This window comes from Mustela erminea, chromosome 4, assembly GCF_009829155.1.
Source record: "Mustela erminea isolate mMusErm1 chromosome 4, mMusErm1.Pri, whole genome shotgun sequence".
In the NCBI taxonomy this organism is placed as follows: domain Eukaryota; kingdom Metazoa; phylum Chordata; class Mammalia; order Carnivora; family Mustelidae; genus Mustela; species Mustela erminea.
In genome coordinates this window covers 23,857,897-23,872,751 of record NC_045617.1, presented here as the reverse complement: position 1 = coordinate 23,872,751, position 14,855 = coordinate 23,857,897, and the positions used below count along the sequence as shown (strand labels likewise).

The 14,855-nt window shown below is 41.4% G+C and overlaps 1 protein-coding gene and 1 non-coding gene across 2 annotated transcripts in view; one reads left to right on the top strand and one right to left on the bottom strand.

Moving 5' to 3' along the window:
• SNX3 (sorting nexin 3) overlaps positions 1 to 14,457 on the bottom strand; it is a 43,412-nt gene extending 28,955 nt beyond the window's left edge. The window contains exon 1 of the mRNA XM_032338883.1: positions 13,999 to 14,457. Within this exon, the coding sequence (XP_032194774.1) occupies positions 13,999 to 14,160 (162 nt within the window). The 5' untranslated portion in view covers positions 14,161 to 14,457. The remainder of the gene's footprint in view (positions 1 to 13,998) is intronic.
• Positions 8,813 to 8,916, top strand: LOC116589548. The gene has a single exon (XR_004285322.1). It is a non-coding gene; the product is annotated as a U6 spliceosomal RNA (small nuclear RNA).
• Positions 14,458 to 14,855: the final 398 nt, after the last annotated feature.

Sequence of the window (14,855 nt, the reverse complement as noted above, 5' to 3'; positions counted from 1 at the left end):
ATCTCTTTCTCTCTCAAATAAATATCTTTAAGAAAAAAAAGAAAGGAAAAAAAAAAGAGAGAAAGCCCTTCAGGCTCAAAAGAAATGACAACAGATGGTTACGGGGATCCACATGAAGAAATAAGAGCAGTAGTAAAGGTAATTACACAGTAAATGTAGAAATGTGTTTTTCTCTTTTCTTAGATCATTAAAAAGACAACTGCATAAAACAATTATAAACCTCTCCTGTTACCCTTGTACTATGTCAAGACATAATACACATGACAATATAAAACAAAGGAAGGGGGAGGAACTGGCTATATTTGGAGCAAAGTTTCTATATTTTACTGGAATTAAGTTAGCATTAAAGTGAATCATACTATGATGTAAATTCCTAGCTCAAACACTAATAATTTAAAGAAGAATTTTAAAAGGTCTTAGGAATTAAAATGGTATATTAAAAATATCTAATAAAAAAAGCAATAAAGGAGGAATAGAAAAACAATGAAATATAATGAATAAGTATTAAGAAGTACACTTGTGGGGCACCTGGGTGGTTCAGTTGGTTAAGCATATGACTCTTGATTTTGGCTCAGGTGACAATCTCAGGGTTCTAAGACCTGTTCCTGCGCTGGGCATGGAGCCTGTCTGAGATTCTCTCTCCCCCTGCCCTCTGCCCCTCCCACCCAGCTCATGCTTTCTCTCAAAATAAATAAATAAATAAATAAACACATCGAAAGGGGCACCTGGGCAGCACAGTCAGCTAAAAGTCTGACTCTTGCTTTTGGCTCAGGTCTCGATTTCAACGTTGTGAGATCAAGCCCTGTGTTGGGTTCTGCACTCAGCACAGAGTCTGCTTGAGATCCTCTCTCCCTCTTCCTATGCCCCTTCCGCTTGTGCGCGCTCTCTCTCTAAGAGAAGTAGTAAAATAAGTAAATCTTAAAAATAAATAAATTAAATTAAAAAGTGCACTTGTGATGAGCAGTGGGTGATGTATGAATTGCTGGATCACAGTATTGCACACCTGAAACTAACATTAACATGGTATACATTAACTAACCAGAATTAAAATAAAAGCTTTAAAAAAGAAAAAAGTATCAAATGGCAGAAATAAACCCATCACTCCAATAATTTCATTAAACATATAACTATTAAACATTTCAATCAAAAGACAGAGATTGTCAGTCTGGATTTTAAAAAAAAGATTACCATTATATCCTGTCCACGAGAGTCACATTTAACATTCAAAAACAAAAACAGGTTAAAAGCGAAGGATGGAAAATGATATAGCCTACAAATAATCACAAATAAGCTTGAGTGACTATATGAATAACAACTAAAATAAACTTTAAAAATTTTAAAAAATATTTTATTTATTTTTAGAGCGCGAGAGAGGGCCTGTGAGAGTAGGGGAAGGAGCAGGGGCAGCGGCGGGGGTGGGGGATGGGAGAGTGCAGAGAAGAGGGAGCCAGAGAGAGAACTGAAGCAGGCTCTGTGCTGACCACAGAACACAACCTGGTGATCATGACTTGAGCTAAAACCAAGAGACAGTTGCTTAACCAAGTGAGCCACCCCGGCACCTCTAAAATAGACTTGAAGCCAAGATAAATGGGTAAGGACAGAGATTCTTGTTAAAAGGTCATGAAGAGGAGCGTCTGGGTGGCTTAGTGGGTTAAGGCCTCTGCCTTCAGCTCAGGCCATGATCTCAGGGTCCTGGGATTGAGCCCCAAGCCCCGCACTGGCTCTCTGCTCAGCGGGGAGCCTGCTTCCCCCTCTTTCTCTGCCTGCCTGCCTCTCTGCCTTCATGTGATCTCTGTCAAATAAGTAAATAAAATCTTAAACAAAAGGGGGGGGGTCATGAAAAACTGCTTTCCTTCCCTGCTTTGGTAACTTCAAAGAAAACATTACATTAACTTATTCAACTGCTCCTCCATTATTTGTTTCCTTTTTTTTTTTTTTTAAGATTTCTTTCTTTATTTATTTGATAGAGAGGGAGACAGCAAGAGCAGGAAACAAAGAGGGAGTGGGAGAGGGAGAAGCAGGCTCCCCACCAAGCAGGGAGCCCGATGTAGGGCTCGATCTCAGGACCCTGGGATCATGACCTGAGCTGAAGGCCAGACACTTAACGACTGAGCCACCCAGGCGCCCGTTTTCATATTTTATTTTTATGTGATAAAACACACATAAAATTTACCATTATATGTCACAGAGTATACATTTTTAAATGTACAGAACTCTGAAGCATTAAGTACATTCACACTGTTGTACAACCATCATTACCATCCATTATCACGTTTAAATAATATACTCTGCAATAGTGTAAGAGATTCTATAGAGTTTTTACTTTTCCTTAACAACATTTCAATGATAGGGGCGCCTGGGTGGCTCAGTGGGTTCAAATCCTCTGCCTTCGGCTCAGGTCATGATCCCAGGGTCCTGGGATCAAGCCCCGCACCAGGCTCTCTGCTCTGCAGGGAGCCTGCTTCCTCCCCTCTCTCTCTCTGCCTGCCTCTCTGCCTACTTGGGATCTCTGTCAAATAAACAAATAAAATCTTAAAAAAAAAAAAAAAGAAAGAAAACCAATCCTTTACTAAATTCAGTACTTTCTTTTCTCTTTTTTTAAAGTAATCTCTACACTCAACGTGGGGCTCAAACTCACAATCCTGAGATCAAGAGTCACATGCTCTAGCAACTGAGCCAGTCCGGCGCCTCCTTCTCTTTGATAATGCAATAGAAAGCTAAAGCCAACTCAGTAATTAAATAATAGCAACAGCTAATATTAAATGAGATAGGAACCCTGAGGAACACTGAGATCAAGACCTGAGCTGAGATCAAGAGTCAGACGCTTAACTGACTGGGCCACTCAGGCATCCCAAATGAGATTTATCAAAGTGCTTTACAATCTGAATTTAATGTCCTCCGCTGAGTTGCTTTTCATTTGCCTACAGGAGAATTTAGCCGTTAACATTTAATCTAGCAGATTTTCCTGAGGCCTTTATTAAGAACCCTTGAGGAAGTGGGGCAGGAAGGGATTTGGGGAAGCATTTCCTCTTCTACTGGCCACAGCAAGACCTGTAAGAGATCCAACTTCTGTGAAGAACAGGAAATTACTTCAGGGGCCTGAGCTAAATACCACCGGAAGGCCCAGTGCTCTCAACAGACCTGAAGGCAACTGTAACTGAAACCTACTGAAACCACTCATATTTTACACATACCTGTACAACACTGAAGAGAAGTAAGAGTCTATCCACTCTGAAAGGCACCATTTACTCTTATCCCAGTTCTCTTTGGTTAAGCTACAGCTTAACTATAGTTTCCAAACTTGTGCTCAATTTCCTAATACATTAAAATTATCCTATAAAGAAAGTAAGTCTCTAACCTTTGACTGGATTAAGAAATTTTCTCTATCTTAATTAGCAGAGAACAGGGTGTGTGTGTCAGCACATGCTGGGGAGTTTCGCCCAAGGGTAACAGTGAACAGACTGTGAGTGACCAATGACTGGAAAGGACGCGAGATGGGGCAAAAAGGTTACAGAAACTCAAGGGAAAAAGCCCTGATACAATGGTCCCTTTATATATGACACATACTGTATATTCAAGCCCAATTATCACTTGTAATAAACTAAAGACAAGTCAAACAATTCAACTTTAATCCCAAGGAAATAGATGTCTGGTAGCTTCTAACTAACACCTCAATTTAAATAGCCTCTTATGACTAATGGCTACTGTATTAGAACAGTTCTAGACAAAGGGCTATCAAATGTTCTAGAGAAAAGCAAATCAAAGAATATATACAGAACATCCTTCTAAATAACCCACTGAATAGTATTTCTAACTAATAGCCTACTCCAACCTATAAATACTTTCTTAATTTTATGAATGTTTTATCAGATTTTATAGTTAAAAAGCCTTCTTCTACAATGCTTCCTTAGCTTTGACATTCTTGAACTTTCTTCATATAGAAATTCTGGGTGCCTTACGTATTTGATATAGTTCATATACCTCATAGCCTTTTAAAGTTGGATTTTTAAAATCTATCCTGTCATAAATGGATCTGGATATTTTAAAAGAACCGCCTGTTCCTACTCATTATAAATAAATGCCTGAGGCTAACGTGCAGGTTTCTTTCCAAAATAGAAATCCAAGAAAAAAAAAAAAATGTAACATCAGAAGAAATCGTGTAGTTATACATTTATTGCCTGAAATACTTAAATGTTAGACTTTGAAACCTAGATTCACAAGATACAGAACTCAAAAGTATTTTTCTTCCAATGTGTGCTACGAACATAAGATACTATTGCTTCCAAGAACTTGCCTAGAATTATGGAGGGTCAAAGGCTAATAATAAAGAATTATACCTTTTCTAAGCTAAATTTTAACCAAGAGCCAATAATCCACAGTATTCATCACAAAGTACGCATAATCTTACATCTGTCTAGTCTCAGAAGTTGGCCCCCTCTCATATAAGAGCACCAGATAACAGCAAGGATAAAAAACCCTATTAAAGATTATGTGGTTCTTTCTCTTATACCCAGTTTTTAAAAAATATTTTAGTTATTTTAGAGAGAGAGAGAGAGAGAGAGCAAGCAATAGCAGAAGACCATGGGGGAGGAAAAGCAGACTCCCCACTGAGCAGGGAGCCAGATCTGGAGCTCAATCCCAGGACCTTGGGACCATGACTTGAGCCAAAGGCAGACATTCAACCACCTGAGCTACTCAGGTGCCCGGGGAAATGACTTTTAGTAAAAGGGTATGGTCATTCTTATTAATTTCCTATTGCTGCTGTAACAAATTGTCACAAACTTAGTAGCTTAAAACACAAATTTATTGCCTTGAGTTGTGGAAGTCTTCCAATAAAACTATAAAAACAGGGAAGTCCACAGCTTGCTCACTCCTGCTCTAGATCTATTAGTACCTTTTCTTTTCTTTTAAATCTATTAGTGTCTTAATAATTTTCTCGGTGGGGTGCCTGGGTGGCTCAGCAGGTTGGGCTTCTGAATCCTGATTTCAGCTTAGGTCATGATCTCAGGGCAGGGCGGAGAGATCAAGCCCCAGGTCCAGCTCCACACTCAGCAGGGAGTTGGCTTCGAGTCTTTCTCTCTCTCTCTCTCCCTCTGCCCTTTCCCCTACTCATTGCCCTCTCTCTTTCCAAATAAATAAATAAATCTTAAAAAAAAAAAGTTCTCAAGTTACACAATATGGGAGGCATCTCTGACTATAAATACATTTATTTAAGATTTTATTTATTTAAGAGAAAGAGAGAGAGTTGTGTGTGCGCACTCACACAAGTGAAAGCTTAAGGGAGAGAGGGAGAAAATCTCCAGCAGACTCTGCGCTGAGCACAGAGCCAGACACAGAGCTCTATCCCACAACCCTGAGGTCATGACCTAAGCTGAAACCAAGGGTCAGATGCTCAATGAACTGAGCTACCCAAGCACCCCTGGGGATAAACTTAAATAAAGACCTGACAATACATAATATATGCCTAGCCAACAAGACTTTTATCTACTTCTGTTTCCACTTCAAGATAACGAATAATGTCAAGGCAAAAGAGGAGTGAGAGGCAAAGAAATGGATGTAAGGAGAGGAGATCTGAGACTCCTCTCCTCCTCTGCATGGATCAAAATCCCCAAATTTACTATCCCACAAGGCAGGACTGGGGAAAAAACAGAAGGCAAACAATCTATAGGTGGCAAGTGTGGAAATAATTTAAGGAAATCCAAGCAAACAGAGATGATACATCAGTGATAAAATCAAAGTCTAGAGAGCAAAGAATTAGGAAGTGCCCGTTCCGATACTGCTAGACACAAAATAATTTTATGAAAATTATTTCAAGTCTTCTATGATTTTCTGGTAAGAGACAATGATCTCACTTATTCGGGTATCTCAAATTATATACTCTATCATTCAATATCATCAACTAAAATGCTGGTCCTAAGTAGAACTGCCTCCATAGTTTTAAACAGCCATGGAAGAAAAAAAAAGATTAATCATGTATTTTCAACACCTCTAATCCAACCCCAATCCCATGGTATGCCTCTATCAGATATACCATGTCTTAACAATAGTCTTTCTCAACTTATCGAAATTAATTCTCAGGAAGAAATCAAAACTCATTCACATTTAAGATTGTAAAAACTGGGGCACCTGGGTAGCTCAGTCGGTTAAGCATCTGCGTTTGGCTCAGGTTGGGGTTCTGGGATCCCTGGCTCCTTGCTCAGTGGGGAGTCCGCTTCTCCCTCTCCCACTGGCCCTCCCACTCATGCTAATAAAATAAACAAAAAATCTTTAAAAAAAAAAAAAAAAGATTGTCAGAACTAATGAGAACTCAATTTTATTTCTTACCCACCTTCCTCTAAACTTTGAAATCAGACATCAGCAAAAAAGTAAAGAATTAAGAGAGATGATCAGAAGGTTGCTAAAGCCACACCCTAGAAGGGCTGATCCCAATTACTTCTTTATTGTGTTCTTCCTTTCTTCACATGGCTGAAGATGTGACTAAATTCCCAGCTTCTTTTTGAGGAAAAGGGCAATGGGGCAGGAATACATTTTCCCCTTGGCTAGAAGATGGATGTGATGCTGGGAGCTGACAGTCAAGCCAGGGTAACAGCCCAAGATTGCCTCTGAAACCTGTCATGTGAAAAAATAAAGACTCTATTGTTGAAGACTCTGTGAGAACAGCCCAAACTGTATCCTGATACCACCTTTCTTGAAAGTTACATCATATGCCACATTTTACTACCATGTCAAAATTCCTAGGTTCTAAATATTTCTTTAAGGATGTAAAATTCTGGTTGAATGGGTTAAGTCATTAACTATGAAATCAGTAAATAGCCGTACTGAGATTACAGTGTTGCTTTTCTTGGACACCATCTCTCTTATCTGATGTTCAAAAAATTGCTGGCTCTGCTTACATGAAAGCAGATTCTCTCTGTCCCAGGACACCTGGCTGGCTCAATCGGTTAAGCATCTGCCTTCAGCTTGGATCATGGTCCCACAGTCCTGAGATCGAGTCCCACATCAAGCTCCTTGCTTGGCAAGGGCCCTGGCTCTCCCCCTACTTGTGCTCTCTCTCTCTGACAAATAAGTACACAAATTCTTAAAAAAAAAAAAAAAAAAAAAAGATTGTCTGCCTCCCCACCTGGGCTCATGTGCTTATTATTTCTTTCTTAGATGGATATATATTTTATATTTCCCTAACTCCTGGCTTACCTCCCTGATTCTTACATGGGGACACAGTACAAGTGGCAAAAACAACTGTCTTGGCTGAATACAGCCAATGCCTCCCCTTCTTCTGAAAAAGCTAAGCTATACAGGTTGTTACACTTTCAGCTAGTATCTAAATTGCCTCCCCTCCAAAAACAGTTTTCTATCTTTGGTAAATGTCATTGGTTTTCCTCTCCTCTCTCAGATCTCTATCAGGATCTGCTTTTTTGTTCTGGTTGGCTGATTTGTTTCTATTTATTTACTTAGAATTTGCCTTTCTAAATCACATCTAACTACCAACCACTGTGGTTCCATATATTTGTTTCATACTTCTCAGAGACAGAGAGCATGGTGCAACCAGAAATGAGCCTTCCTGTGTATCAGTAAAGCGTCCTTGCTAGGGTGCTTTTTTTTTTTTTTTTTTTAAGATTTTATTTATTTATTTGACAAAGAGAAACAGAGTGGACGGGAGAGAGCAAGAGCCAGGCAGAGAGGCAGGGGCAGAGGGAGAAGCAGACTCCTTGCGGAGCAGGGGGCCCGACACAGGGCTCAATCCCAGGAACCCTGGGATCATGACCTGAGCCGAAGGCAGAAGCTTAACCCACTGAGCCACCCAGGCACCTCAGGAAATGACAGTTTAAGAAGCACCCTAGCTGGGCTCCCTGCTCAGCGAGGAGTATGCTTCTCCCCCTTCCTCTCCCCCGGCTCATGCTCTCTCCATCATTCATTCTCCCAAAATAAAATAAATAAAATCTTAAAAATAAATAAAGAAACTACCATTTCCCAAATCCCACTTCTGCCCAATGAAAGAAGACAATGGTTTCAAAAGCTCCCCAGGAGAATGTTCAATACAGGCTCTGAAGGTCAGAAAATGTAGATCAAATCCCAGTTTTGCCATTTAATACCCAAGACTTTGGGCAAGTTACTTAACCTTCCTAAACGTCATTATTCATAATGTCCACTATGTGGAAGTGCAGTGCCAGGTGTTGAATAAGGGTGATCATGACAGTCCCTGTCCTCTAGGAGCTTATAGTGGAAGACACAAGAACTAAAGGAAGCCACAAATAAGCAAATAAATTTAATCCTCATAGGGCTACAAGGCTACACAGGAAGGAAATCCAATCTAAATTCCAAGGATCAGCAAAATCTCTAGAAAAATGATAGCAAGGGGGCACCTGGGTGGGCCAGTTACCCCTGTGCCTACAGTATAGCCTGCCATTCCGCCCCTGCTTGTGCTCTCTCGCTCTGACAAATAAAGAAAAATCTTTAAAGATAAATAAATAAATAACTTTATTTTTTAAAGTAATCTCTACATCCAACGTGGGGCTCAAACTCACGAGCCCAAGATCAAGAGTCACACGCTTCGCCAACCGAGCTAGCCAGGCACCCCAGGAAGATGGTCTGTAATGGTGGAGGAAGTATGTAGACACAAGAGGCCTGGATAAAAGAGAATTCACTTATTCAGGAGGTACAAGCAGCTCAACAGGCCTGGAACATAAAGCAAGAATGAGGAAGGGACCAAAGATGAGGATCAGATCAACAGGGACCCCAGCTTTTACATCAGCAAAACAGGAATATTCCCTATTCTCTTCAGTTACTTCAAAGACCGTGTTATACATATACAGCAGTGCTCGCTTCAGCAGCACATACACTAAAATTGGAAGGATACAGAGACTAGCATGGCCCCTGCGCAAGGATGACACGCAAATTCATGAAACACTCCATATTTTATAGACACATATATATAGCACAGCGCCTTGAATAGAAGAAGCACTGAAGTGCTAAGTCCCCTCATCGGCTTCAACACACACAGAAAAAAAGGCCTGCCTTTTATAACATCACCCGCCAGCCAGTCAACAACGTGTTCCCTCCAGGTCTCATCAGAGCACAGAATTTAACAGCAAGCTCTTGGCAGCTGCTCGCCTCTCCTGGGTGCGTCTTACCCGCTGTGCATTACTGAAGACTCAACTCAGGCCTCAAGAGTACCAACCCTGGGATTTCCTTCCAGTGTTCAGACACCCAAGGGTGCCCCAAAACGAGGCTGCAGACAACAAGGGTTTTAATGTCATGTTTTAAATTAAATGAACTGCAGCTGTGAAGCAATTCTGAACCAGGACCAGACTACTTCCAATCTAACCCTGGCTGTGACACTAGTCAGAGATAATTTACTTTGGGTGAGAGACAACTGTCTGTGCTTTGGTTCCCTAAAGTACTATAATGAACAATACAGAACAGTCCCTAGTAGCCCAATATAGCAGGACTACTTTTTAACTGTCACTGCTTTTCCTTCCCCATCTTAAGGCATGGATTAGGTAAGAACCTTGAAAGCTAGTGACAGGCCCATCCTTCATGGAGATCCCGGAAGCCAGCTGGAGCCACCAGCAAAGATGCGTATCAGACATCTCCTGGCCAGCTGATAAAGCTACCTAGATTCTGCAGATGTCCTTTGACATAAAATACCTTGATTCTTTAAAACATCATTAAAAAATATATTTGGGCCCTTTACTAAAACATTCTTATAAATACTGATAGCAAGTCTAAGAATTTTCTTTCTTTCTCTTTTTTTTTTTTTTTTTAAAGATTTTATTTATCTGACAGACAGAGATCACAAGCAGGCAGCGAGGCAGGCAGGCAGAGGGAGAGGAGGAAGCGGCTCCCCACCCAGCAGAGAGCCCAATGTGGGGCTTGATCCCAGGACCCTGACGTGAGCAGAAGGCAGAGGCCTTAACCCGCTGAGCCACCCAGGAGCCTCTAAGAATGTATTTCTTAGTTTCCAATCCCGGTATTAATAACTTCCAATTTAAAATGAGAGGACTCACACAGAATAAAATCACCAATATGGGTTTAGAATGGAAAACTGTCGAAATGCTACTTTTACTAACCATCTTTCTTGTCCAAATGTTTATCAGACTTGCGGCGCCTGGGTGGCACAGTCAGTTAAGCATCCATCCACTCTTGGTTTCGGCTCCTGTCCTGATTCAGGCTCCAGACTAAGCGTGGAGTCTACCTGAGTTTCTCTTCTCTCTCTGCCCCTTATCCCCCACCCCCACGCATTCTCTCTAAAATAAATATATAAAATCTTAATTAAAAAAAAAAATATGGCTGGGTGGCTCAGTCTGTTATGTGTCTACCTTTCACTCTGTTCATGATCCCAGGGTCCTGGAATCAAGTCCCACATACGGCTCTCTGCTCAGCTGAAAGTCAGCTTCTTCCTTTTCTTTCTTCCTCTGCTCCTCCACCTGCTCATGTTCTCTCTCTCCATCAAATAAATAAATAAAATCTTGGGGCGCCTGGGTGGCTCAGTGGGTTAAGCCGCTGCCTTCGGCTCGGGTCATGATCTCAGGGTCCTGGGATCGAGTCCCGCATCAGGCTCTCTGCTCAGCGGGGAGCCTGCTTCCTCCTCTCTCTCTCTCTGCCTGTCTCTCTGCCTACTTGTGATCTCTCTCTGTCAAATAAATAAATAAAATCTTTAAAATAAATAAATAAATAAAATCTTTTTGAAAATGTTGATTAAACTTTAGTATTCAGCTTTGTATTTTAATAAGCCTCAATTTGAAAAGGCTACTTCTGTAACTATGCGAGGAGTTGCATGTTAGCTAACCTTACTGTGGTAATCATTTCAAAATATACGCACATAAAAAATCATTTTGCTGTACAACTTTAATACCTTGTATATCAACCATATCTCAATAAAACTGTAAGAATACTATTATAATCACAAGAAATGTACAACCTTAAAATATGAAGTATTCTATTAAATATTTTGGGGCTTAATATGAAATTTACCACCTTCCAAACGACATCACAACTTTCTACATGGAATCACACAAAATAATAAAAACTTCAAACAAACCAAAAAGCTCCTTGAACAAGATGGCTTCTTTTATACTACATCTGCCGCAATGAAAGTATACTTCCATGCCAAGAAAATCTAACAATTTTAGTAACTCAACTGCACAGTAACTCAGAAAGTGTAGTTAGTTGATCACTGCCTTTTAAATTAGAACTTATCTGTTTTTAGAAAGAGGTAACTTTTGAAAGCTTAGTATATGTACCAGTCAATGCTAAGGAGATTTACATACAGTATCTCATTTAGTCCTACGAGTACATGCTATTGCTAGCATACCTATTTTACAGAGGGGAAATGGGAGTTTAGATTGTTGACCTTACTCTGCTTATAATCTATTCACTGAACTCAGAGCTCAAGAAAGATCCTTAACTTGTTTGAAACAACTGTCTCTAGTTACAATAGTAGATCTGAACTAACTTCAAATCCCCAGAAAATTAAGGTGGCATTATGGTACAAACTTCAAAAATAGTGACTGAGTTTCTCCTTTAAACTTCTCTTTAATATGCCAAAATAGTTCTAAACCCTAAGCTTTCCTAAACCTTTCATCATTTATGGTGCTCTCTGCTGTACCTACCCATTAGAACAATTTTTAAAAACATTAACACTGTACCAATTATTTTCAAAAGCCCAGAGATACTAATCAAGTGATCCTAATAATCTTAAACACTACCCTCAAACCGAAAGATAAATGGAGACTGGGAAACTTCCATTCTAAAGTACCACTATCTAGATAAAATTACTTTGTGAATTAGAGTAATTTCAATCAGATTCTATAAAATTGAACACTTTACTCAAGACCAGAATTAGAAAGTAACTATAAGATAGTTTAAGGTCCCAAACTCCACATGGCAATTCAGTAGCAAAGGGCAGGCAACAGGGGCTAGGGAGAGAAGCAACAGTTTAGAAAGTAGTAGTAATAAATAAAATTACAAAATGACTTAACTATTCATCTTCTTGGCCAGTTTACCTTAACACAAGACTGTAATTACTCTAAAAAATCATATGCTACTTAAGTTAAGACCTACTGTCTTACTATAAGGTGTTCTGAATTTTAAGTTAACACACCACATATTAAAAACTCCAATGTCATTTCACAACCATTAGAAACTCAATTACACTTTTTTTGGGATACTGCATTTATGACTAATACCATCATTAACACACAAAATAACCTGTTTTATATAATACAAACCAATGCAGGTGTATTCTTTGTTCATTCCATAACTTATTAACCACTCTTAAAAAGGATTATTCTTAAAAATGTAAATGATCATACCATAAACACTATTTTTAAAGTGTCCCATCAGCTATGCAGTAATCAAGTATCAGATGTATTTTTAAATGATTAAATTATAATACAATGCATTTAATACAATGCACTCAGCAAGATAAACACGAAGTTATTAAATGGAGGAAGAGGAAGCAGAAGATTCTGCTTCAGTTGTATGACAGGAAGTACTAACTATGGAAGTTTAGAAACAGGAATACCAACTTCTGTTTTAGCACAAAAAATAAAGGAAAACATGGTGGTGAATTAGGGTAAAAGAGGAAGTTCTTTTTAGTGAACATTCTGCCATGTATTTTAAAATCATTCCAAAAGTTTAAAAAAAAAAAAAAGGGGGGGCCGGGGGCCTTACTCTTTCACTAGGCTTATGTGGTAAAACACTTCCTTGAGTATACCAGAGGCTGGATTTTTTCACAAAACTGCATATGGCTCACAGTTTACAAATCCGTAGGGACACTAGGGTGACTTGGAACATAAACTTTAGTTTCACATTTTAAAGTCTGATTATTAAAATTCTTTTAGCAACACATATTTTTTAAATGCATAAATTTCACACTATGAATATACTTAGCACTACTGAACTGTACACTTAAAAATGGTGAAGATGGCAAATTATAGGTTGTTTTTCAACCATATGCACAAAAAAATGCACAAGTTAATGAGAAATTACTCCACTTAAATATTACTAGTAACTTGTTATGTAAATTTCGATTACTGTAAAGTGAAATTCTTAATTTTTAGTAAAATCTGTTGCCGTTTTGAACAGCTAAATTCATTTCATGTCATTAACTTTTAAAGTTAATACATAAGAAAGTTCTTTAATCCTGAACTACAGTGAAAGTGAAGCACTATTTTCAATTAGCATCTTTCAAATCATCTGAATTACTTGCTATCAAACACTAGCTACGAAATTATAAGTGTGTTTCTACTTCAGCTGATTCCTTCATTCAGTTAAGTGCAAATCTCGAAATTAAGAGAGCAAGATCCCTAAGGGAATAGGCTTTCTTAAAAGCAGTTGTAGTTTTGGATTGTGAGGTAGACAACACTCGCCACACCTCAGCCTTTAGCACGATGGTGGCCCAGAAGGCTAAGGTCTATCACTGTTCTCTCCAGGCTCAGCCCTACCAAATTCGTCAGGCTTTTATGAACACCCACTAGATTTTGTTCCGGGAAGTGTACAACCTAGTCAGTTTGGTAGCTCGGGAAAGGCCTGGAACAACCAACCAGCTTGGCTCGGCCACCTTTAGGAAAAAAGTCTCCAGCTCAAGAAGACTGGGGAAACTTCAACTTTGCGCAAACCCCCTTTCTCAGTCAGATCTAGCTCCCCTCCCGAGGAAGCACTGTGTTCTCGAAAGATCTACACCTTTCCAACTCAAATGTCATTCCCAGATCAGCTGCTTGAGGGGCAAGCGGCGCTCAACCCACGCCCTCTTCTTCGAGCACCTTCTCCACATACCAGGGCTGGGCTCAGCTCACTCTGCAGACCCCTTGAGTAAGCCCTAGAGGAAGCGGGGCCCTGGCCCAAGACCCCGCCCGGGGACAAGGCTGCCCGACCGAGTCAGCCCGGAGCTCCCGGCCTGGGCGGCTATAGCCGCCGGAGGGGACCACTCGTGGGTTGGCTGGGGGAGACCACGGACGGCGGGAGGGGTCTCTCCGAAGGGGAGAAAGACAGCCTCACCTTGACCCTGATTTCGTAGGTGGTGAAGCGGCCCCGGCCGACCCCCACCGTCTGCGGGTTGCTCACATCGATCTCGAGGAAGTTGCTGGGCGGCCCGTAGGCATCATTCAGGTTCTGCGGCTTGGTGATCAGCCGCCGGGTGTCCGCCACGGTCTCCGCCATTTCTCTACTGCAGCCGCCGCCGCCGCGGACTCCCTCCGCCCCCTCCGCGTTCCACCGACGCCGCCGCTGCTGCCCGCCGCGGGGACACCGGGCTCGCGCACAGCGGTCGCGAAGCGAACGAGCACGTAGGACGGGCGTTCACCCCGCACGCGAAGCTCCTCCCTGCGTCTCTCCGGCTTCCGCCTCTTGGGCCCCGGCGAGACGGCTGACTCGCCGGGACGCCGCGCCCTGGGCCGGGGAGGCCCAGCGGAGGCCGCGGAGGGGGACTGAGGGCTAGGCGGCTGTGGGGCAATGGCGGTCACGGGACTTGTAGTCGTGAACAGGTTCCGGCCAGACTACAGTGCCCACAATGCACCGGGCGAGCGCGTCGCCGCCAGGCTGAGGCCGAGGTTCGGCCGGACCTAGGGGTCCGGGGGTGGTCGCTTCCTGTCTCTCTGCAGTCGTTTGGGCCTGGAGCGGTGGGAGGGAGCACGGAAATGATCTTCACGGTCTAGGGGGCTGCGAGAACAAAAGTTAAACGGCTAGATTTGTGGGATTTGCCCGCAGTCGAAATGAAACTCCAGCTAACTCTGTGTCAACCTTTCACCCGTCTTACCTTGAACCACTGACAATGCCTTTCTAGATAACCATTAACCGGCCTCACATTCTGATTTTGACATCATCGTGACAGTTTGACCAGACGCGTATCTAGATTG